Genomic DNA, 24,373 nt, shown 5'->3' with positions numbered 1-24,373 from the left:
TTTGCTTCTTTCATCTAACCATTGCGATCATGCGAAACCATTAGACTAACCACCATCACGCTATCGCAACTTAACTATTAACTTTGATGTTTAACCCTGCAAGCTAGCGATCAAAGCAATTGCTATGTCGCCACCCTAACCTTGGGTTAGCCTTGACCCTCCGTGACTATGCGATAACACATGAAACTTGACTACTTGTGTTAGACTTCGCACGATCATAGCCTATCTCCGCCTAAGCTTGAAGTTAACTGCAATGATGCGACTGGTTGTGAATTTGATTGCCTCGCACTGTCGCAGCTCCCCTGAAGGTTAAACCTTAACTCCTTGTGATCGAGCAAAAAGGGATTTTCACATCGTCGTGACTTAGAAAGCCTCCATTGACATAATTTCCTAAGGCTTAGGGATGTATAAAAGAAAAGTCAAATATTTTTTTCGCATCGCCATTGGCTTGCTTGGCAATAAATGAATGGGATCATGGCCATTACCCTGGATATTCGTGAGATTGGCAATATTGGCATTTTAGCAAGGAGAGCTAAAATGGTTAACATGAACCAAGAAAACAACCCCATTCTAGAGCATAAAGAAGAGCAAGATCCTCCATAAGTGTATTGTTCTAGTTTCACTTATAGATGAAGAAGACAAAAAGAATAGTGCTACAACTGTCTCTTCCAACTCCATTCTTAGCATGTCTAGTATTTCTTCTAAACAACTTGTTTGTATTAATCTTGAGCAGCCTTTAAGGGGGAGGCAATGACTTACCTTGTCTTTGGGTTTCTTAATGGGACTATCCCTTTGACAGGTCAAAGAGGGCATAGAACCAAACACAAAAAGCCTAAACCCTACATCATTTTAACTCCTTAAAGATCTAAGGGGGAAGACACCTCACAAACATCCAACTCCAAAGTTGTTGTATTTCCAACTCCTACCTTAGAAGACCCTATGACTTTACTCAAGCCAAAATTTGCCAAATGATAGATGAGGGTCCAATAGGCCAAGCCACAAAAGAGCGCCTAGTTGAAGGCCTCCTTAAACTTCTCCAAAAGTCAACAAGAGAAGAAGCATAAATGTTGTACCATCTTAAAAAGTGTACATTTTCTTTGCAAGACCTTTTAGCCCTCCTTAGTGTTTTTTGGTGTGTTTTGGATCTCCTATTGCATTTTATATTTCAAATCAAGGTCATTTTCTCTCTCACAATCTTACTCAAAACTCTAAGTTGGCATTAATTTCTATGCATGGTACCTCTATCCCCAATCTAAAAAATTAGGCTTAAAGTTCATTTTTGACTAATTTTCCCGCATCTATTATCATTTTTCCTTAGACCAATTAAATTGCTTTGACCCGTAAGCATCTTACCTTGGAGTGTACATCTTCAGGTAGAGGTCAAGATCGACTACTATCTTGGGTAACAGTTGAGGTCAAACTATACCCTTGCAGTAAGGGTCAACATCAATCTTTACCTAGCAGGCCAATTTTCATTGGTTCTCGGGTCAAATGGGAGTGTTATCTTTTTTTCCCACCTTGTACAGTCCATCCTTCTGATTTTGATGCTTAAAATCGATTTAAAGGAGGCTTACTCACTTCATTTGACAATCTATGATCATTATAAGAAATCTATGCTCAAGCTCTCAAGGTGCATTCAAGGATTTTTCAAGCAAGCAAGCAAGCAAGGCATTCTTATTCATTCATCCAAGTATTCAAGACCTTCGTCCATCATGTGTTTCCTCTCTTAGATCTAGCCTCTTTCTTCATTGGAGATAGTGCAGTTGGCCAGTAAGAAGGAGATTCTACTTTCATGCATTCATCAATCCATCATTGAGATGAATTACAAGCATCTTCATACTTGAGGTTTTGTCTTTCATGATTTTCTTTTGGTTTTGGTCAAGCTATTCCATTAATACATTTGATCACATATCAAACATGATATGATATTCTCTATTGTTAGATTTACTTTTGCTACATGCTATCGTTTCCTTTATTTCAATTCAAGGTTAATTCCTAAACCAGAGCTTGATTGAGGCAAGCCCCTCCCCACCAACAAAATTCCGTTTTTCTTTTGTGTAGGTACAAGTTTTGGAGTTGTAGATTCAAGATTGCAAAGTTAGGGTTTTACTTTTTGTCAAGTTTTCAGATTTTAGAAAATTGGTGTAGAGAAGGTCCAAGACAACTTCTTGGGTCCAGGTCGACTTCGACCTTTACCCTATCCATCTCATCCTTGACCCTCTAGATTGGCCTTTTACTTGAGACCTCTAGATTCGTAGGGTTCGTAGATTCAGGTCTGAGAGTCTAGATCTAGCTTAGTTTTTGTTTTTGTTACAGTTTGATAACCCATTTCAGCTTAGCATCTTAGTAAGCATAGCTCTCCCCTTTTCCGTTGCATAGCATTTACTTTCATCATTTTTCATTACATGACGATTCCTTCTCTTAGAGAAAGGATGATTAAATAAAATCCAAGGGACTTCTAGATTGAGAAGATATGCATTAGTACTCTCCCTTGTGCTAATCAGATCTCTTTTGTAGAGGAATCTTGGTTTTCCTACTATATTTGTATGTGTATCCCTTTTTACACATTACATTTTGGTGAACCCGTCACTTTCATGCTTCATACCTTTTGATTTGATAGTTAGATCTTTTTCATTTTAACATTTTCACTACTTTGCATCTAAGTCTATTGGTTTTACTTTCATCAATTTCATTGTTTAAGTAACTATATTTGCATTGTGAAAAATACAACAAAATTTGCATCCTACATCTAGTTCATTCTTATATTGCATTGCATTTTGTTTAAAACAACTCCAAAATACAAATATATTTCAGTCATTGCATTTCATTTTCAATATAGTTTTTATCTTCATTTGCTTGTTCAATTTCAAGTTTTCTTCATGACCTTCATGGCATTTTGTTTCATTCATATGATGGCAATTTAGTTTTTCCTTTCATTGATTACCATATTGTTTGCCCTACCAATCCCACATATGAAATCATATTGGTGCAAGAAGAGTCTATTTCTTCAAAGCATCTTCCTCCAAAGGGCAACACTTTGAAAGATGATGTTGATCCTTCTCCTTAGATGCATCTCCTTATATGGACATTTTGGTGCAAGAGATGAATACTTACTCTCATCCCCTTACCTTTAGGGATCAAGCTTTAGTAAGTCATGATTATGCCTCTTCTACAATGTGCTTTATTCATATAGATGTTCCTACCCTTGGTGATTCTTCTATTTGGGATGAACAATTAAATAGAGATATTGATTATTCTCTACTCCATGAAGCCATTTTTTATCATTATTATTCCTCTCCTAAAATGTCCATTTTTCAACACAATATTCTTTCCTATGATGATTCTCCTATTTGGAATGAACCCTTGGATAAGGATATGGATTATTCCCTCCCTCATGAAGCCACCTTGATACAAGTGGATGATAATATGATTCTTTCAACTCATAAACAACCACTTCCTATGAGTTTCATTAATATTTCTTTTATGCATAGGCCTTGATGACTTATGTTTGTCCTTCTCCTAAGAGTATCTTAGAAGTAGAGGATCAAACACTTGATGCTTTTTCTTTTTTGTCCAATACTATTTAAGATAAATCTCAAATCAAATTGGGGCTTGTTGAAAATGATGACCATGATGACCTTTTCGCAGATTTAATCTTGGAGCGTAAGGCTTCTTATCAAACTGACCCTATTCCATCTCCATTTCCTTCTCCCAACCTTTCTCCAATACAAATAGTTAGCACATCAACTCTTCAAGATGATTGAGGAACTTTGGATTTCATACCAATATTCTATAGCATGATTGAGATCCTTGGATTTGGAAATGAAATACCTTTGTTTGATGAGTGTATGGATATTGAATAGTTCTCTCTTAATCTACTACCACCTAAATACTATTCTAGTATGTCCAACATTCCCTCTAAACATCTAGGTTTCCAACCCTCTGAACAACACAATGCTAACATTTGTATGTTTCATCAAATTCATAGCTATAAGACTAGTGAATTTTATCATTTGCAATGTAAAATTCAAAAATTCATTGATTGTGGTATGCTTCAAATGAGTTGCAACGACGAATGATATCTCTTTCATTATTACTCTACTTAATACATCTATATTCCTATTATGTTGCTTCTCATTATGTGACAATGCAAGCTTACTTTGTGATATAATAGTCCTTTTTCTTGTCTCCTCACTTGGGGGACAAGGGCCCTATTTCACTCTTCTATCTACATCACAAGATCCATTTTCTCCCTCTGTTGACTTGCTTTCTTTTATATAATGACATCTTTTCTTTCTCTCAAGTGCAATCTTATATTTGATTAAAATCATGTCTGGCATAAGTGGGAACCACTTAGGGATGCATAATGTGACCTTCCTCTTCTTTTCTTTTTTCAATGCATCCAATATCCCATATGAACTTGCATTCATTTATAGTTTGATGTTCTTTCTTGCATGATTTTGTTGTTTAGCACAAGGATATTTATATCCTGGGTTGCAACCTTATACTTGCTTGCCTTTGTTATTAAAGATTCTCATAGGCATATATTGGATATTCGTTCTCATTTCTCTGAAGATTCCATTATCTCTTTCTTGTTTCTCTCTTTTATGCTATGATGTCCTTACTTGGAAGTGCATATCTTGTATACTTGAGATGACTACTAAGTAGGTATAACATGACATCCTTCTGTCTTCCTTTTCATTTCTCCATGACTTTGCATTATTTTATGATACATTCTTTTTTATGGCATGTTATACTTTGTTTCACGCAAGATATAATTGTCATTGCTTCACCAACTATTTTCATGCCTTGGATTTGTATGTTTGTCATTTAATAAACATCTATAGTATCATTCTTTCTGTATTGTTTACTTCATATGTGATATCTTTTCTAGCATCTTGTGTTGTTGGGAATTATATATCCTATGAGGTGTCCTGCCTTTGCGCTTGGGGGGCAAGGTTTCTTGTACATTCCTTTTTTGTTTTAAGGATCTACTTTCCTTAGTGACATTTGTTTATCTTGTGACATTATTTTCCTTTAAGGAATTGTTGTCTTGTTTTGTATCCTTTCTTACATACAAGAGGTGTATGTCCCTAATCATCACCTATTCTTTATTTGCAAAACTCTGTTATGATCTTGGAGGGCAGCCTTCACTAACACCTTGGGGTTTTGGTGCAATGGTTCGTACCATGTGGTATCAGAGCCTTCACCCAGGTTTGAGTCTCAAAGCAGGTGGCAACGCTGGCATTGTAGTGTTCGTCTGGGGCTCGTACAGCCAAGGGAGGGCCCATTGTACGGGTGCACATCCAGCCCAGAGTTTGGACTGCAGAGCATGGTGGGATGTTATGATCTTGGAGGGCGGCCTTTACTAGCACCTCAGGGTTTTGGTGCAATGGTTCGTACCAAACTATGTTTGTAATAAACATTTTCCCTTATGATGCACTACAAAGTTTGTCATCCTCCATCAAGAATCCCTATTCCATCTAGCAATAGTGGGCTAAATGGGTGTATTTTTGTTTTTTTTTTCTCTTTTTTCTTGGAGATGATATCTTGTTCAGACGCTCTTCTTGAAGGTAGATGTCTTGTCAAAAAGATCTCTTACTTTCAAGGATCTCTCCTCATAAGAGAAATATCCTTTCATGATTATCTATTTTCTTAGCTTATAAGAGTTCACTCTCTTAGCTAAGGTTGTGACATATATTGTTATCTAAGGGTATCTCCTTGTTGATGAAAGTATTCTTGATTCTCTTCCTTATGACGCATATATATACATAGTCGTCTTAAGGTGGGGGGCATACGTACGACCTCCCTTGTATTATACTTATACATTTACTTTTATTTTTGTTGTAGCCAATCCCTAACGGGTATAAGAGACCCTTGTCCATCCCTAGGATTTGGTTATTTATGGATAAGGGACCCTTGTCCATCGACAAAGAGCACAAACCCACACAAACCCTATGGTGACATATAGATTTTGCACACAAACATTCTCATGGATAACAAACCCGGTTCCATTCATGAGAAGCACACACACACATGCATGCAAAGTCACTAGAAGGCACAAAGTGTTTATAGGATTGACTACTAGGAACACAGACCTGCTAGACTATTCTATCCTTTTGGTGCAGGGGCAACCACTAAAGGTAAAGAAGAGGATAAGGTCAATTGGGACCCTAGGTTAGTTTAAGGTAGTCAATCAAGTCATATAGTTGTTTTGTTGAGCAATGAGTCCTAATCTATAATGGCATTTCCATGTTGGCATGTCTATAAGCCAACTTGGGTAAATGATTAATTGGGGACATTGGATGTTAAATTTTGGTGGTTTAGGTGTTTTGAGTCCCTAGGAAGGTCTAAGTCATGGTTGAAGATTGAATTGTCTAACGAGCTCCAAAAATGTTGGCATTGACAACTTTTCTTGTCAATCTTGCAAAGTTGCAAGATGTTGGTACTCACTTTTTGCAAGATGTTGGAACTTAGAATTCCAACAGTCATGGTCATGTGTAATTGATGGAAACCAAGTAGATTGGTGTTTAGAGGGTGATAGAGCTTGAATAAAGTCAAGGAAATGTCAAAATATGTTGAGTTCATGTATGGAGATTGAAGGAGTAATGAAAAAACTAACGTTTTCCTGCAAATTTGATGTAACAGAGCTACCCCACGCATGTGTATGGATTGGTTCAAGACTGCAATCAATTGGAGAAGGTAGAGTGCTTAGTTAGCTTTCATTTGCATTAAGTTTGAAGTTCTAAGGTGCTAGGATTCATAAGATAAGGAAGTTTTTGTGCTGACGTGTCTAAATTTACACCTATGTCTAGGGTTTTGTAAAGAAATGGCCATAGGTTGAGTTTCAGCGTTGGTATTCAATGACTCTTGGAGGATTTCAATCTTGGCCAATGTACTTCAAGATTGTGAAGGTCTTTTATCAGTATTTGCAAGAAAATAGTAGAAAAATGATGCTCTAGGTGGACATCTTCATGTGGCCACCTGATGTTTAGAATTAATAATGATTATAACTCTTAATGGGTATTGAGATGGAAGCACACACTTTGGACTTAGAAGTATTTGGTGTCTCTGAGACGTTCCAAGTATTGTTTTGGGTAAGTCTTATCTCTATCTAGTAGTTGCTTCACAAAACTGACCTAAAGAGCGTTGGTTTTCAATGACTCTTGGAGGATTTCAATCTTGGCCAATGTACTTCAAGATTGTGAAGGTCTTTTATAAGTATCTGCAAGAAAATAGTAGAAAAATGATGCTCTAGGTGGACATCTTCATGTGGCCACCTAATGTTTAGAATTAATAATGACTTAGAAGTATTTGGTGTCCTTGAGACATTCCAAGTATTGTTTTGGGTAAGTCTTATCTCTATCTAGTAGTTGCTTCACAAAACTGACCTAACTAGGCCTATTAGGTCTCTGCAAGACATAAAGGTTTTGGTCCTTGATTTGATTGTTAGGGTTTGATTCTTTGGGGTTGGATAGAGGTCCCAAAATGGTATTCAGAACACCCATTAGTTTCCCAAGTCTTGTAGAAATGTTAAGAGTTTAGTGTGAAAAAGTGAGATGGTAGGGCTTAAAGGAATTTAGACCCTTTGTGAAGCAAGTATAACACAATGAGTTGGGAAACCTAATCCAATGGTGGGAACATTTTGTTTTGATGGAATTATCACCTTCCTCAAGGTTATAGAGTCTCTTGAGCTTTGATTTGTGTTTTGGGCTTATAGAGGGAAGAGCCTACTTAGGGACACCTAGTGGTTAGTGAGTGAGTTGACGTTTTGGTAACATCTTGTTGTCTAAGTTAGTACCCTTAGTGAGTAATTACTCACCTTTATGAGATTTGGGATAGTGAGCTTGTTCAAAAGTATGTCCATTGATGTATAAAGTCTTTTGTTGAATCCCTCGAGTAGAATTGATCCCTTAAGGAGAGTACCAAAGGGCTCTGCATCTTTTTTGGTATCAGAGGAAAGGCAACATCTCTTGGAAAAAGTAATTTAGTACATGTCAAAATAGAGTCTGTGGGTGAAACTCATAATATGGCGACAAATGTAGTATTTGCCAAGAAGGTACAAGAGCAAGAAAATGAGAATAAATGGTTAAGGGACGGGTTGGAGTATTTGGAAGAAAAGGTGAAAGAAGTAGAAAAACCATCTGAGACAAAGGGAGAAGATGGGGATGAGGAAGAAACCCTTGAACAAGAAGAGGAGAGTATTCTTGAGGATCAGAGAACTATTGAAACCCTTGAACAAGAAGAGGATGGTATTCTTGTGGATCAGAGAACTATCTTCAATGCCTTGAAGTCCATAGGTGGAAGAGTTGGAGGAGAGCATGCAAAATTACCTATTTTTAGTGGTAAGATGGATGCAAAAGCAGGCATGGATTAGATTGGAGCATTCGAGAACTACTTTGAGTGTGAAGAAATTACTGAAGTTCATAAATTAAAGGTGGCCAAACCCAAGATGAGAGGAGCAGTATTAATTTGGTGGAACTTTGTACAAAAGGAAAGAGTCAAGGAAGGAAATAATAGGATTTCTACTTGGAAGAAGATGATTTTAATGGTGAAAGAGGCCTATGCACCTGAAGATTATGAAATACACGTGCATAAGAGAAGACAAAATCTTGTGCAAAAAGAAATGGATGTCAGTTCCTATACATAGGAGTTGCAAAAGCTGTGTCTCAGAACCAAAACAGTGGAGAGTAAAAGTGTCAAGGTAGCAAGATACTTGAATGAGTTGAGAATGAACATCCAAGAGGAAGTGAATTTATTGAGTCCTATTACAGTGAACAAATGCTATCAGTGTGCCTTTAAGGTAGAGGAGAAGGTAAAGAGAATGCAGGAGCAAAATAGTAGAGGCAGAGGTAGACAACCCTTTAGAGGAAGGGGACAATCTAGAGGAAGAGGATCAAATTTTGGATCCCAAGGAGAATAAAGTCAAGAACCAATCAGGACTGATAACAACAGAGCTACCTTAAGGGGAAGAAGGCCTAATTTCAGAGGCAGATCTCAAGGTAGAGGATCAAGACCAATCAAATATTTCAATTACAATCAAGAGGGACACATGGAAAATAGATGCCCGGAGAAAGTAGGACCTAGTTCTCATGGAGAGAGAACTCACCTAGCTCAAGAATCAGATTGCCAGAGCAGTAACACCCCTAATTCCTATGGATATCTAGATCAAGGAGAGGCACTCATTATGAGAAGAACACACCTCAAAGTACCAACAACTAGGGAGCCGCCTCAAAGTAAGTCCATCTTTAGGACAAATTTCAAAGCAGGAGGTAAGGAATATAAAGTTTTATTGATTCAGGGTCAACTGAAAATTTTGTTTCCCTAAAAATGATACAGAAGCTCAAATTAAGGAGAATACCTCACCCATATCCATACAAGGTCTCATGACTCAATAAAGGTCAACAAACTCTTGCAGAAGTGTAGGCATGTGTAGAGTTTCAGATTGGAGCTTATAAATTGTTGTTTGATGTGGTGAACATGGATGCAGGTCGTCTTCTCTTTGGGAGTCGATGGCAATGTGACTTGAAGGCACAACATGATGGAGTTGGAAACACCTATTCCATAATAAAGGATGGAAAAGGTCAATGAGTTGTTACCTCTGGCAAAAGGAGGTCAAGAAGAAACTAAAGGGAAAGAAGCCAAACTCATGGTAATGGAAGGCAAGGAGTTTCTCAAGGAAATTAAAGGTAAAAAGTGGCTATATTTTGCATTGATGCCCATCCTCAAAGACAGTATACAGTCTGCTACTGTTGAACAGACAAAGACATAAAAAAATGTCAGATAAAGGGAGCATGACAATGAAGACAGAGAAATAAAAGGTGGAGCAGAGTGAGGTAAATCAAGAAGTAGCCTCCATACTTGGAAGGTATAAGGGCATAGTTGCAGATGGGATGCCAAGGAGTCTACCACCTATGAGGGAGATTAATCATTGTATTGATCTCATACCAGGGGCTACATTACCCAACAAGGCAGCTTATAAGCTAACCCCATGACAGAATGAAGAGATGGCAAAGAAAATACAAGAATTGCTTGACTCGGGACTGATTGGAAAAAGTTTAAGCCCATGTGCAGTGCCTGTGGCCTTGGCACCAAAGAAAGAAGGTACTTGGGACTTTGTACTGACTCGAGAACCCTCAAAAAGATCACAATAAGGTATAGATTACTAATGCCAGAATAGAAGACTTGCTTGATTGTTTGGGGGGTGCAAAATATTTCTCAAAGATTGACTTGAAGAGTGCATACCATCAAATCAGAATTAAGCCTGGTGATGAGTGGAAAACTGCCTTCAAGACAAATGAAGGGTTATATGAGTGGAAAGTGAGGCCCTTTGGGGGTTGTCTAATGCCCCAACTACATTTATGAGGCTCATGAATGAAGTCCTCAAGGATTTTATAGGGAATTTTGTGATATTTTATTTAGATGACATTCTGATTTTTAGCAGAACTAAAGAAGAGCATTTAGACATGTTAAGGAGATTACATGAGAAGAAGCTGATGAACAACATGTACAAGTGTATCTTTCTACAAGAGGAGCTCAGCTACCTTGTATTTGTCATCTCCAAATGTACTTTGAAAATGGATAAAGGCAATGTAAATGCCATTCTCCCTTGGTCTACCCCTAGGACAATTGCTGATGCCAAAAGTTTCCATGGATTAGCCACATTTTATAAGAAATTCCTAAGGGATTTTCGTAATATCCCCTTTTTGGGACATTAGAAATATTGAAGTCTTATTTTATATAATGTTAAAATTGATTATGAGAGCATAGACTCAAATTATTAAAAGGTCAATTAATGTTGTAAAGAGGACAAAAGGTCAAGGAGGAATAAGACGAAATGCTAAAGGGAAGTTGAAGAGTCACAAGGGAATAGGATGAAAGCTAGAGGTGAGTCAAAGAGTCTTAGTTTGTGTATTAAAAGGGGAAGGAGGCTCATTCTAGGGCATGCTTGATTTATGATTCAATTCAGACTTCTTTCTTGTGAGAGTTTTCAGAAAGCTTCAGCTTTCAGCTAGTTTGAAGACATAGCCCCTCGTTTTGGCAGACAGTGGACACAAACCCATTGTCCTGGGAGACATTAGTTCAGGTGTTTCACATGCGCTTACAGGTTCTTATTCTAGAATTCTAATTTGACTGTTAATTTGTATTTAAGGATTGGATTCGTAGTGTTGGTTATTGTATTGCTATTTATAATGCAATAACGTATTTTAAGAAGTTAAAGATTTTGATGGGTTTAATATTATTGGTTTGTATGCACTGTTATATGCTTGAATTCCGGAACATTATTTTGAAAAGACGGGTTTATATCTATTGGAGATCTGTTGTTTATCTATTACTGTTCATAGTACATATACCTATGGTTTAAGTTCTAAATGTTGGTTTTGAGGAAATAACTGGATATACAACTATTGGGGATGTTCTCTAGTATTTCTATTACTGGCTTTTACTATGCAACTTCACATATGTGTGTTTTGAATGTTATTTGGGAAAGAAATCAGCAAATATTTGGTTAGTGATATTTCAGTGGTATCAGAGCCGGCTTTTCTGCCAGCCTCTGAGGTTTTACAAAATATAAAGGGGGAAATTGCTTTAATCAAAGATTTTAGGAGGGGTTTATTTGAATTTTCCTCAGTCCTTTCTCTTATCAGATGGTGAGATTTTAGGAATAATAGTAGTACAGGGTGCTAATAGAGCATTCGCTTATGTTGAAACTGACAAGGCTGACTAATGATATCATACAAAAGAAAACACCTGTTCTTTTATAGTGGTACGAGTTCTTAAGAAGATAAGGAGGAGAGGACAATCATGGAAGGCCGGCCAAAGAATAAAGATTGTTAAAGGAGCTCCTGGTGGGAAGAATTTTTAGGCAACTTCAGAGTATTTCTTGTGCGAGGGTTTAGATGGTGATCCGAGTGAAGCTCGAACGTTTTGTAGGCCTATGGAATGCCCTAAAGCTGGGGGTAACAAACTATTTTGCGACAATGAAAATGCAATCTTTGAACTCGGGATTTCAAAATATCTTCCCCTTGAATTGATTTCAAGCATTTATCACAACAGGAGCCCGATAGTATATAGAGACAAGCTTCCGTGTGATTCATTCTTGCTCGTCATGGTGAAGGGAGCAACCTTAGTGTTTTTTCTCTTATATAGGATTGATTTGGAAAATAGAGGAGTATTTGAGAAACGATACAAAGATTTATTCTTGGTCGCATGAATTCATATCTTACCTGTGCGGTGGAGCAAATTGAAAGAATCAAATGTTCCTTTTATCACTTGTCGTGAGTTTTCTTGGCGTCTAAGGTTGCAAGAAGATTGATATTTGACATTAGATTGGAATGCAACAGAAGTCATGTCTTGACATGTCCTCCAACAATGAGAGTTATTAGTTGTATTAATTGAGAGCTGTTTTTGGGCGTGGACACCACATCTCTAACTGCTCGACAAGCCTTATTAGGTTCTCCACGTGTTAGATTGGTAATGGCAGTTTGCTTTCAGGAAGGCAAGTATTTGTTTTGGTCTTGGTTACATTACTCGGGAACTAGGCAGTATGTGGTAGTATCAACAAGGTTAGTGTTTACAGGCACATGTGATGCAGGTAGGAGGGGATAAGACCAGGGCCAAAGGCACACCCAGCTAATCCAATCCAACTTGCAAGTGTTAACACAGTGGAAACAAAACAAGGAACAACACCAAGGAGTGGAAGAACAAAGATACTTTATAGATTCATGAAATTTCAGCATACATGCCTAGCTGTGAGGCCTTTTGGGTTACGGCTGGATACAAAATACATGCAAGATCTAAGAACCAGCTTCAAATTCACACTTTCCAATTTGGATCTCCAATTATTTCTCTATTCTCTTTCCTCTCTACTTCGCCAAATCTGCCCTAATTCTAAGCCTAAACATCTTATTTATACTTGCCAAAACGACTTACAGAACATTCTAGAACATAGGGAAGCCACAAGTCGGCTCACAACCAATATTAACTATCTATACCAAAATTAAATGCGAGCAATGTCGGCCCAAATTGGAACTAGACACAGAATACTTAGCGAATGAAGACTTTGCAAATACTAGCACTCGGCATCTGCACAAACTTGGCATCCAAAGGAATCACTCGGCAGCTACTGCAAACTCGACATCCTCCAACACTCTGCAACCAAAGGAAATGACTCAACATCCAAAGGAACTCGGCAACCAAAGAAAATCACTCGGCAACCAAAGGAGTGCGGCAATAAAGATCACTCGGCATCAACTGCAACTCGGTAGAAACTGCCAAAAAAGAAACCAAAGTGTAGGATTACAAGACAACTCAGGATGCTCTTGCATCAACATGACATTCACACCTTGCCATTTCTGGTATATGTGGGTAGTAGAAAGTAACATGAACATTATATGAACTGATAGTGACAATATTTAGTCAGCGGTGAGTCAACTATAGTAGCATTCACGGGTGAGCAAGTACTAGCTAGCCGGTTCCTTGAACCTCTCTACGAGGCACACCTCGCTCAGAACACTTGCATTTGAAGTGGTAGCAAGCAACAGGGTAGAGAATATTCACAAGCCATTTCTAGAGGATATCACTAGAAGTAATAATTATTTGAATTCAATGCCACAAACAGTTATTTGAGGAGCACAGATTCGGGCTATCTTATTCAGAGTTTGAAAACGGGTGCATTATACATGATTGATTTCAGTTAGGACTACAATTGGAAGGACATTCAAGTGTTCTAATCTGCATTGTATTTAGAATTTGATCTTCTGGGAAGCCGACCATTATCAATAACATTGAGGATCATCGAGAAGTAGCTGTAACAGGAGCAATTTGCATATTCTGAATGTTTCATTGTTCCAAACTTGCACATGTTATTTTGAATATTTGGTGCAGTGAGCGTCGGTAAGAGAAGTAATGGAATGCGTGATAGTTCCATTAAAGTATTTGGTAGTTATGTTTTCCACATAAAGATGATGGCCTGTAATAGCATCATGATCGGCAAAAAGAGATGGCCAAGCATTAACCTGTGTGACAGATGGCAAAGAATATTGTAAGCAAGTAGCATGCATTCAAGGAATGACAGGGTTACAAGATACGTGTGAAAATGAAACAGGTTGGGAGATTCTTTCTTGAGTATGAGACTAATTTCTTATGACTAGAAAAGTAAGAAAAAAAAAGGTTTGGAAGGTTGTTGATACTTATCGTTATTGGGAGCATCACTTCTTTGTGAGCAAAATGTGTGCGCTGAGAAGCTTCTTGCTTCAAACTTGTCTTAGACCTGACCATTATGCAATAGAAAAAAGAGACCTAACTAACACGAGAGTTGAAAGGGACAAGTTAGAGAGAAGGCACAAAAAATTCTGGAAGAAGAGGCATTTGACAAGGTTGAAGGGAGTGAGAGGTAATTTCATCAGTTCTGCCACCTGTATAGTTCTTGAACAAATATTCTTCTCCCTATTGTGTCGAGTTCAAGGGATATTGTAAGTGATTTTATAATTGCCGGAATGTAAGTAGTTTTAAAAAGTTAAAATAGTGCTTCAAAAGGCCACATTAAATGATGGTGGTAGTTACAAGTTTAGACAGCTCAATATTTTGTTTGTTTAAAATGAGAAGTCCTTTCCGATAAGGCATCTTGAGTGGATGTTAATTCACATGGTCTTCGAATGTCTTGTCGCCGATTAGTGAGGTTAGATTACTTATTTGACACATCTGGATGGTGTCGTGCATGGATTCGAACTTTGTTGTGATAAGTTCGTGATGTTACAGAATTGGGTACAAGAAAGGGAAGGTCAGTAGTTTATGATCCTAGGTATTCTTATTTGACATTGCTTTAAAATTATAAATACAATTGCACAAGTATCAACACTTGCATATTTTGAACCTACAATCAATTTGGGAGCTCCACTGACAGAGATCTTTTAAGCAAATTGAACCTGCAAACCCCTGGAGGAGAAAGAGTGAAATTTGGGCAAGGAATCCAAATTTGGTTTCCAAAATTCAGAGAATTGGCAAGAGAGCATCAGTCTTTATGAGACAGGCAACAACTTCAGCAATGGAAAAAGATTTGGATAAAATTAGGAAGGGTATTATGAAGCCACAAGAGTAGTTAGCCTAGAATTCCGAAAATGATATAAGAGCAAAAATAATTGACAATTACGGAGAGTATAAAAAACTTCGCGAATGAGTTCAAAATGACTTACAATTCAATGATTACTTGGATTTTCATCTAGAGTAGCAAAACAAGACGGATATGTAAAAAAGAAAGTATGTGGAATTGACCCAGGATCTCCTTGCAAAATACTAGGGCAAAAATGTGTATGAGGAATTTCCAACAGATGGTCTTGAAAAAGAATTATCCACCACCTTTGATTTACAACCTTCTCATGATTCCATAGATGATGTGGCGCAGGGTGTGAGTTCTATGTGGGCGAATGGGAGGTTAGCCTTGACGAGTAGGTTGATAAAATCGGTTGCACATAGGGTTATAACATGATAAGGACTTTTTATGATGAGTCTTTATATTCAAATGATAACCTAACAGCACCTTGGCCTTTGCATGCAAGTCAAGAGAATGGAGGAAAGAAAACCTATGAACTTGAGAGATGTCATGAACCAGGTATTCCTTATGACCATGTCATAAAATTAGAGGAACATACCGAGAGGACACTACAAAACGATGAAGCGCTTCGAAATGACAATAATGAAATGCACACCTTAAAGAACCAATTGAAGGTTAATGAGAGTACAATTGTGGCACCTCTGGTACATTATGACAACACACAAGATGGTTGAGGATCTCGATAGGAAGGTTCAAAAGGGAGTGTAAGAAGAATGGCTTGTTTCTGATTTGCAAGTATCAAAACAACTCTTGAAACTATGAAATTAGAATATTTGTATTTGCTTTCCGATAGGGATAACATTCTTAAGGTTGCTGAAGCACATGTTGATCAACTGAATAAAGAAAGGAATGAGATCAAGGAGCTCAATAGAGAGCTTGAGGAAACCCAGGAGGCATTATATGATGCTCAAATTTCCCTTCAGGAAGCAGAAAATAAGATTAGGATCACAAATCACTCTCAGGAACAGGAGGATAAAGAGAGACCGGAATTCTTCCTAGAGGTAATTGATGAACTTGATAACATTCAACAGACGTATCTTTGGATAGTTGCCCCAAGCGATCAAGTTTCAAAACCTCAAAACACATTCAGCTTATAGACAACCTTCTATTTGAGGTAGATGTTGTTTGGATTTCTGATAACCCACTTTTTAAGGTAGAGGAGAGAGTTTCGCTTGGATTCCAGGAAGAGGATGATCTTGACTTAAGAGATTCGGATCATGCTACAATTCTTAACAACAAAACCAGGTTAGAAGATGGGAGTGATGATTTGACTACGATTGTGCATCATTGGATCAGTCCACATAGGGTTCCTGATTTCACACCATACACAAGTTGGTTGCATTATTTACATTAGTCTTTGGATAGTTTTTGGTGTAGCATTGAGGAGAGTTATGTGTTGATCATAGGGAATGCTCTTTCAGTTGCATTCTTATTCATAGTACCTATTTATTCGGAGATTCTCCAGATTGGAGATGTCAGTTTGGCTTATGTTGCGCCCAGGGTGTCACACTCAGTTTTTGAGCGGCTTGTTTATTACATCATCTATTTAGGTTGAGTTGCCATCATCTACTAGGTTATGCATAGTTCACTGATACATTTCTATCTTATCATATCGGCTGGTTATGACAACAGGATTTGGGATCCGAGTGTTGATCATGTGTATTTATGGCCTACTGAGGACCTGGTAATTCTATTTAGTTTGAGGTTGGATATAGTGATGATCAGAGTTGTTTAGTTTACAAGTGCGGAGTTTTTTCAGAGAGTTATATGGAATCCAGGGATCCGGTTGAGAGATAGATTGTAGAGTGACACCTTGCTTCGCAGTGTGGTCAAAATTGTTTTCAGTTTGGGCTACAAGGCTACATATAGACTCGTATGGGATCCTGGTACTGATTGCTTGAGGACAAGCAATTTTAAGAAGGGGTGATTTGTAATATCCTAAGTTACTGGATTCGCACCCTGGAGCTCGGGTCCGGGTCCGGATTCATTCGGGTCCGGATCCGAGCCCAGGTCCGCGATCGGTCCGGGCAGGGTCTGCATTTTGGCCTGCGGGTCCTCCCGGGTCCGTGCTGCACGGACCCGGGAGGACCCGCAGGCCAAAATGCAGACCCTGCCCGGACCGGTCGCGGACCCGGGCGAATCTGGGCGGACCTGAGGCAGGTGGGGCCAAAAAGTGGCCCAAAAAAGCAATAAAATTATTTTTTTTTAATTTTTTTTTTTTGCCAAACCCTAAAGTAAGGCCTATTAGATGCATTTCATTCATCTAATCTCTCATTTGCTTTGTCATTTTGCTCTCTTATTTTGGTGTGGCCATTTTGCAAGTTTGAAGAGAAGGTTGTAGAAATTGTTTGTGGAGTCTCAAATCCTTCAAATAATCAGTGTTGAGTGTTCCAAGTATGCATTTGATCCTTCCTTTTGCTTCTTTCATAGTTTGTTTTTAGTTTTTAAAATTTTTTATATTTATTGTTCTAAATTTTTATCAAGTTTTGTATAAGTTTTGAAATATTTTTTTAAATTTGTTTTTATAGATTGCAAGAATCCAAGAATGAGTAGTCAGGGTTCAGTGGGTGGGGTGGGATCCCAAAGATTTAAAATTGATAAAGGCTCTCCTTTGTGGAAGTATACAACAAGAATTGAGCAATGTGCTGGTGGGGGAGGGTATATATGGAAATGCAATTTTTGCCAAAACCAATATAGAAGCTCCTATTTCCGGGTTAAACATTATTTGATAGGTCTACCAGGTCAAGGGATTTCCATGTGTGAGGGGCCCCCAGAGGGAGGTAAAAAAGGGTTGTCGGCTCCTCAAATAGCAGGCATGTTAAAAGAACAAGAAGAGGCTGATAGGTTAGTGTCAAAGGCAAAAAAAGATAAGTCAAAGCAAATACCACCAACACCACCCTCTCAAACAATTAGTAAACCACATCCCTTCCTACCTACCCAATCTATGGATGAAGATGAAATAGAAACACCCGCATCCCGCAAGAGAGGCCCATTAGATACGACATTTGAAAATGACAAGAGAGAAATTGCAGACATAAAGGTTGGGCGTTGCCTCATTACAAATGGTGTTTCATTCAATCTAGTGAGATCCCCTTATTGGAGAGAGATGGTGAAAGCAATAAATGATGCACCTCATGGTTACCAATCCCCTGGATATGAAAAGTTGAGAACCACCATATTGCATAAGGAGAGAAAGAATGTAGAAAACCTTCTCAAACCAATAAGAGATTTTTGAATCCAAACGGGGGTGAGCATTGTCTCTGATGGATGGAAAGATTGCAAAAACCGTCCATTAATAAATGTGATTGCTGTTTGCCCCAAGGGGGCAATGTTTTTGAAGGCGGTTGATTGTGAAGGGCAAGTAAAGGATGCAAATTTTATTGCCCAACTTCTCATTGAATCCATAGAGTCCGTGGGAGTTGACAATGTTGTCCAAGTAATAACGGACAATGCTAAAGTTTGTAAGGCTGCAGGTGCTTTGGTAGAAGCACGATATGAGCATATCTTTTGGACACCATGCACTGTCCACACCTTGAACTTGGTGATGAAAACAATGGGCAGCCAAATTGAATGGATGAAAAATGTGTATGAGGAGGGTGAGCAGATCCAAATGTTTGTGACAAACCACCATATGTCACAAGCAATTTTCAGAACTTTCTCCCGCTTGGAATTATTGAAGGTAAATTTTAAACTTTATTTAGCTTCATTTATCATATTAATTTTTGTGTCATACTTTACAAAATTTAATACATATTCTTAAATTTTTGTGTTATCAACTTATCATATTAACTTACAATTTGAATTAACATGGTAATAGGTTGCTGAAACAAGGTTTGCTTCGCACACAATCGTCCTTAGACGACTTGTGAGGGTGAAAGAGGCATTGGGTTAAATGGTTATTAGCAACAAATGGGGTGGATGGAAGCAAGCTGATACAGAAAAGGCCAAAACTGTAAAGGATTTGATCTTGAGTGATAATTTTTGGAATAGGGTGGAATATGCATTAGAACTCACCGAGCCCATCATGTCTATGCTTCGGTATGCCAACACGGATGAGCCTTGTTTGGGGAACATATATGATGCCATGGACTCTATGCTAGAAAGAATGAAATCAGTAAGTTTAAATTTTTATACAATACTTTATCCTTGTTTATTGAGAGATTTTGATTTTTGATTTTAATTAAGTTATTAACACTACATCAAGACAACTTACATGTACATCATTTGACATCCCAGGTCATTCAGAGGAGAGAGCAGGATCCTGATACCTTGTACACTAAGGTGGAGAAAATTGTTCTACATCGTTGGAACAAGATGACTACACCTTTACACCTCTTGGCATATGCACTTTCTCCTAGATATTATAGCAGTGAGATACTTGCTATTCCTGGTAGAGTGGCACCGTATAGAGATCCTGAAGTTGCTGTTGGGTATAAGAGGGCACTTAACAGGCTCTTTAGTGATCCTGATGTGGCATCAAATGTTAGGAGAGAGTTTGTTGATTTTGTCTCAAGCAAAAATGCAAAGCCTGATGCAATCAATGACCAAAGTAAATTGGATGCCATTGGATGGTGGTACTTACATGGGGAAAGTTACATGTACCTCCAACCTCTTGCCATTAAGATCTTGTCACAAGTATGTATTTAAGTTTTTTTTCCTTTTCTTATGGCCATTTAGCTTGTCGAATTAGCACTCTTAAATTCCTATTGTATTGTAAAATTACTTAGCTAATTTTTTAAAATTTGTTGGTTGTCTCTCTAGGTTGCAAGCTCTTTTGCTGCTGAGCGGAATTGGAGTACATACTCCGTTATCCACTCAGTGAAGCGTAACCGGTTGGGTTCAAAGAAAGCAGAGGACTTGGTATTTATTCACAACAACTGGCGCCTCTTATCACGCAAGGATCTAGGATATAAGAAGGGACCAGAGAAGTTGTGGGATGTATTACCTGAGACTTCTAACTTGGATATGACTATCCAAGATATATCTAGAATTGCCTTGCTAGATGTTGAGGAGGACGAGGAGGAGGATGTGGCTGCATTTGGGGCTAGTGGAACCGGTTTGGGTTCCAATGATGTGGAAAATGTCAATGATATAGATGAGGATGAAGCCATTGATCCCTCATATTTTGATGACCCATTTGACCCTTGAAGGGCATTTGCATCTTTGATAAACTATGTTTAAACATTTGTCATTGACTCATTGAGTCATTTATGATTTATCACTATGTTTCACAGTTTCAAACTTTATTAAGTCATAATTTATTATCTATCAATCTGATGAAGTAGTCTATGTTTTGAAATTCCATTTTGCATTTTAGTAATTCAATGTATGATTTTATTTACAACATTAGCATAGATTAATGAGTGAGTATTTATTATTTAATATTTATCTTAGACATTTGGCATTGATCAATAATCAAGTAACATTGATATATTCATACTATGGAATGACTTAGTTTTACTTTTACAACTATGAGTTTATATTTTTTTTTGCACATATATATATATATACTAACGAACCCACCCACGAACCCAAATGGGGAAAAAAAAATTGCCCGAACCCACGAACCGAACCCCGAACCCGAACCCGTCCCCGTCCCCGAATCGGCAACTTAGGTAATAGCACCTTTTTGGGGCATTAGAAATATTGAAATCTTATTTTATATACTATTAAAATTGACTATGAGAGTGTAGACTCAAATTATTAAAAGGTCAATTAATGTTATAAAGAGGGCAAAAGGTCAAGGAGGAATAAGACAAAATGCTAGAGGGAAGTTGAAGAGTCGCAAGGGAATAGGACGGAAGCCAAAGGGGAGTTGAAGTCTTAGTTTTTGTATTAAAAGGGGAAAGAGGCTCATTTCGGGCTATGCTTGATTTATGATTCATTTCAGACTTCTCTCTTGTGAGAGTTTTTAGAAAGCTTCAGCTTTCAGCTAGTTTGAGGACGTAGCCCCTCATGTTGGTAGACAATGGATGCAAACCCATTGTCCTGGGAGACATTAGTTCAGGTGTTTCACATGCACTTATAGGTTCTTTTTCTAGTATTCCAATTTGACTGTTAATGTGTATTTAAGGATTGGATTCGTAGTGCTGGCTATTGTATTGCTGTTGTATAAAGCAATAACGTATTTTAAGAAGTTAAATAGTTTGCTGGGTTTAATATTATTGGTTTGTATGCATTGTTATATGCTTGAATTCCTAAACATTATTTTGAAAAGATGGGTTTATATCTATTGGAGATCTGTTGTTTATCTATTACTGTTCATAGTACATCTGCCTATGGTTTAAGTTTTGAATATTGGTTTTGAGGAAATAACTGGATTTATGACTATTGGGGATGTTCTCTAGTATTTCTGTTACTGGCTTTTACTATACAACTTCACATATGTGTGTTCTGAATGTTATCTGGGAAAGAAATCAGCAAATATTCAGTTAGGGATATTTTAGTTTTAGTCTGATTTGTGCATCCATATCAGATACCATTAAAGGGAGACAAAAGTGCAGGTTCATTTGGACAAAAGAAGTAGATAGCCTTTGAACTTCTCAAGCAAAAGGTAGCACAACAACCTATCCTTGATTTTTAAAATTTCAATAAGGTCTTTCAAATTGAGTGTGATGCTAGTCATGTGGCTATAGGAGGAGTCTTAAGCCAGGAAGGCAAACCCAAAGCATTCTTTGGTGAAAAACTAAATGAGGCAAAAAGGAGACACTCATCCTATGATTTAGAAATGTATGCATTAGTTTAATTCCTAAGGAAATGAAGACACTTTTTGTTGCCAAGGAAATTTGTAGTGTATAATTGTCAACAATCAAGATAAGTTGAGTCACAGGCATAATCCCTACAACCATATACCTTTTCAATCAAGCATAAAAAGGGAGTTGTAAACAAGGTTGCAGATGCACCAAGTAGGAGAGTGCTTACCATATCAGAAATCCAATTGAAAAGTGTTGGAATGGATGCTTTAAAGGATATGTACACAGCAGATGAAGACTTCAAACAGATATATCAGGTATGCCATGATTTGAGTGACAAATATAACTATGAATTTTCAGATTTTCTGATACAGGATGGACTCTATTCGAAGAAGGGCAATTGTGCATTCCCAAGTGTTGCATGAGAACAAACATCATACAAGAGACACATAGTGGGGCTATGTGTGGTCACTTTGGACTGGATAAGACTTTGGAATTGGTGAGAAGACATTATTTTTGGCCCAAGTTGCAGGTTAATGTCAGAAATTTTGTTGAAGCATGTACAATTTGTCAAAAGGAACAAGGAAGAACTACTAATTTAGGTCTATACCAACCCTTACCTATTCCCTCAAGACCTTGGGTAAGTGTAAGCATGGACTTTGTGATGGGATTGTCTAGGACACAAAGGGGATTTGATAGTGTTTCTGTTGTTGTGGGTAGATCTAGCAAAACGACACAATTCTTGCCATGTAAATCCACTAGCAACGCTTCTTACATAGAAGATTTGTTTTTTAGAGAAGTAATAAGGATTCATGGATTCCCTATGAGCATATTGTCAGATAGAGATGTAAAGTTTGTTGGTCAATTTTGGAAGACCTTATGGAGGAAACTAGGTACTATCCTATCATTCCATCAGCCTAGCATCCACAAATGGATGGACTCGCCATTTCTCCTCAAATACAAAGCCACATAACATGTGATCAAAACCAATGGAAAGATAATTTAATGCACTAACAAAATCCAAAGAACTTAAATTTTCCAACGATTAGAAGTAAAGATATCAACCTACTCTGATTCGAAGTTACAGTGTTACTATATACAATTTTACACTTTATTGTTATAGATACGTGTTTCATGGAACATTTGATGTCATTAATTCTATATATCTATGTCAAACGATTTTGTTTTCTATTTCCTTCAACCACAATTTACATTTTATGTATGTGATGGATTTATCATTTATGTTCCTTGTCTATGTATGTTAGCTTCTATTTGATGATGTTATAGTGTGTTTTAAGCTATATTCAATAAATGGTGCATGAAATAAGTTTCAAATCGTTAAAATCTCTAAATTTCAAGGGCTTTTTCACTTTGCCGATTCATAGCCGGTTCATGGGCAATTCATAGCCGACTCACGAGTCGAGTAGGCCTTGTTGATTCCTAGCCAATTCCGAGTTTTTGCTCTTTGGTTCCAATGCATTAATTTTTAGGTGGAGAAGAAATACAAAACTGAAAGTGTTTCCATTTTTGTTGAGATCAAACTCATATAGATTCCACCTCTAGTTGAGATTGTCTCTAGATGGTCTCTACAACATTCACCTATTTTTCCTTGGAGGCCCCTTACTGATACTTTGTAGGCAAATTTGATGATGACCACCAAATTAGAGTGTCACTGTTGAAGATAGGAAAACTAGTTCATAAATCCATGGGAGGGCATACTAATTATGTTTTTTTTTGTGTATTATTCTGATTTGCTTGATGTCATGAAGGCTGATTCTGTTATTCAGTGAACAAACTTGTAGATCCTTATCATTTCATCACTAGGGGTTTATTGCTATGTATTTAACCAATGAGATAATAAAATGTATATTTACCCTTGGTGTATGATAAAATAATCGTTAAGTGTTACTTATAAATGAAGTGGTTGTATTTGTAGCTCATTAGTGAGATTGTTGTTTTGTCATTAATATGATAGTTGTAACTTTAATGTGGTAGTTGCAAGAGTAAGTTTCTCTGAATACATAAACATTGGTAATCTCCATTCCTATCAAAATATGACAGCCATACCATTCTGCAAACAAAGCCACCTATGGTGTGATATTATGCTTTTGTGGAAGAATGAACATGTTAATTTCTAGGATTGCTGCAAATGTATTAACAATTGCCATATTATTGATTATGTTCCAAATGCAAATGAAGGCTTTATAAATATGAGAGGAGACACGTCTCTACGGGTTAATCATCACTAGTTAACATATTAATATAATAGTAATAAATAACCATATATAATATATTATTATATAATAATATTATACATATAATATATATTATATTACATATATAATATATATAATATATATAAGGTATTTATCGTAAAGATGATTTACCATCAACAAGGTATCTCATGTTTAAAATCAATCCGACAGAAGCTACAACCTAAACACTTCCTCTTAGCTAGGTAGGATTTGTAGAACACATTATGCTCTCATGTATATGAAGAGATATCATCTTAGTATGATATTCAATTCACTACGAGGCTAAAATTTCTCACCTTTCATAACACACAATT

At 37.3% G+C, this 24,373-nt stretch overlaps 1 protein-coding gene across 2 annotated transcripts in view; it reads left to right on the top strand.

Annotated features, from left to right (window-relative positions):
* The window catches only part of PLPB (PAS/LOV protein B), a 92,168-nt gene that overhangs the window by 42,362 nt on the left and 25,433 nt on the right, over positions 1-24,373 (top strand). The window contains exon 8 of one of the 2 annotated variants that reach the window (XM_089788651.1): positions 21,588-21,665. The exons of the other annotated variant lie outside the window; for it this stretch is intronic. Within the exon in view, the coding sequence (XP_089644777.1) occupies positions 21,588-21,638 (51 nt within the window). The 3' untranslated portion in view covers positions 21,639-21,665. The remainder of the gene's footprint in view (positions 1-21,587; positions 21,666-24,373) is intronic. 2 annotated transcript variants of the gene reach the window in all.

The sequence above is a fragment of the Cupressus sempervirens genome, chromosome 6, assembly GCF_028749045.1.
Source record: "Cupressus sempervirens isolate cs-2001-9-10 chromosome 6, ASM2874904v1, whole genome shotgun sequence".
Lineage (NCBI taxonomy): Eukaryota > Viridiplantae > Streptophyta > Pinopsida > Cupressales > Cupressaceae > Cupressus > Cupressus sempervirens.
The sequence above is the reverse complement of the archived record's forward strand: the minus strand, read 5'-3'. Positions and strand labels throughout refer to the sequence as shown.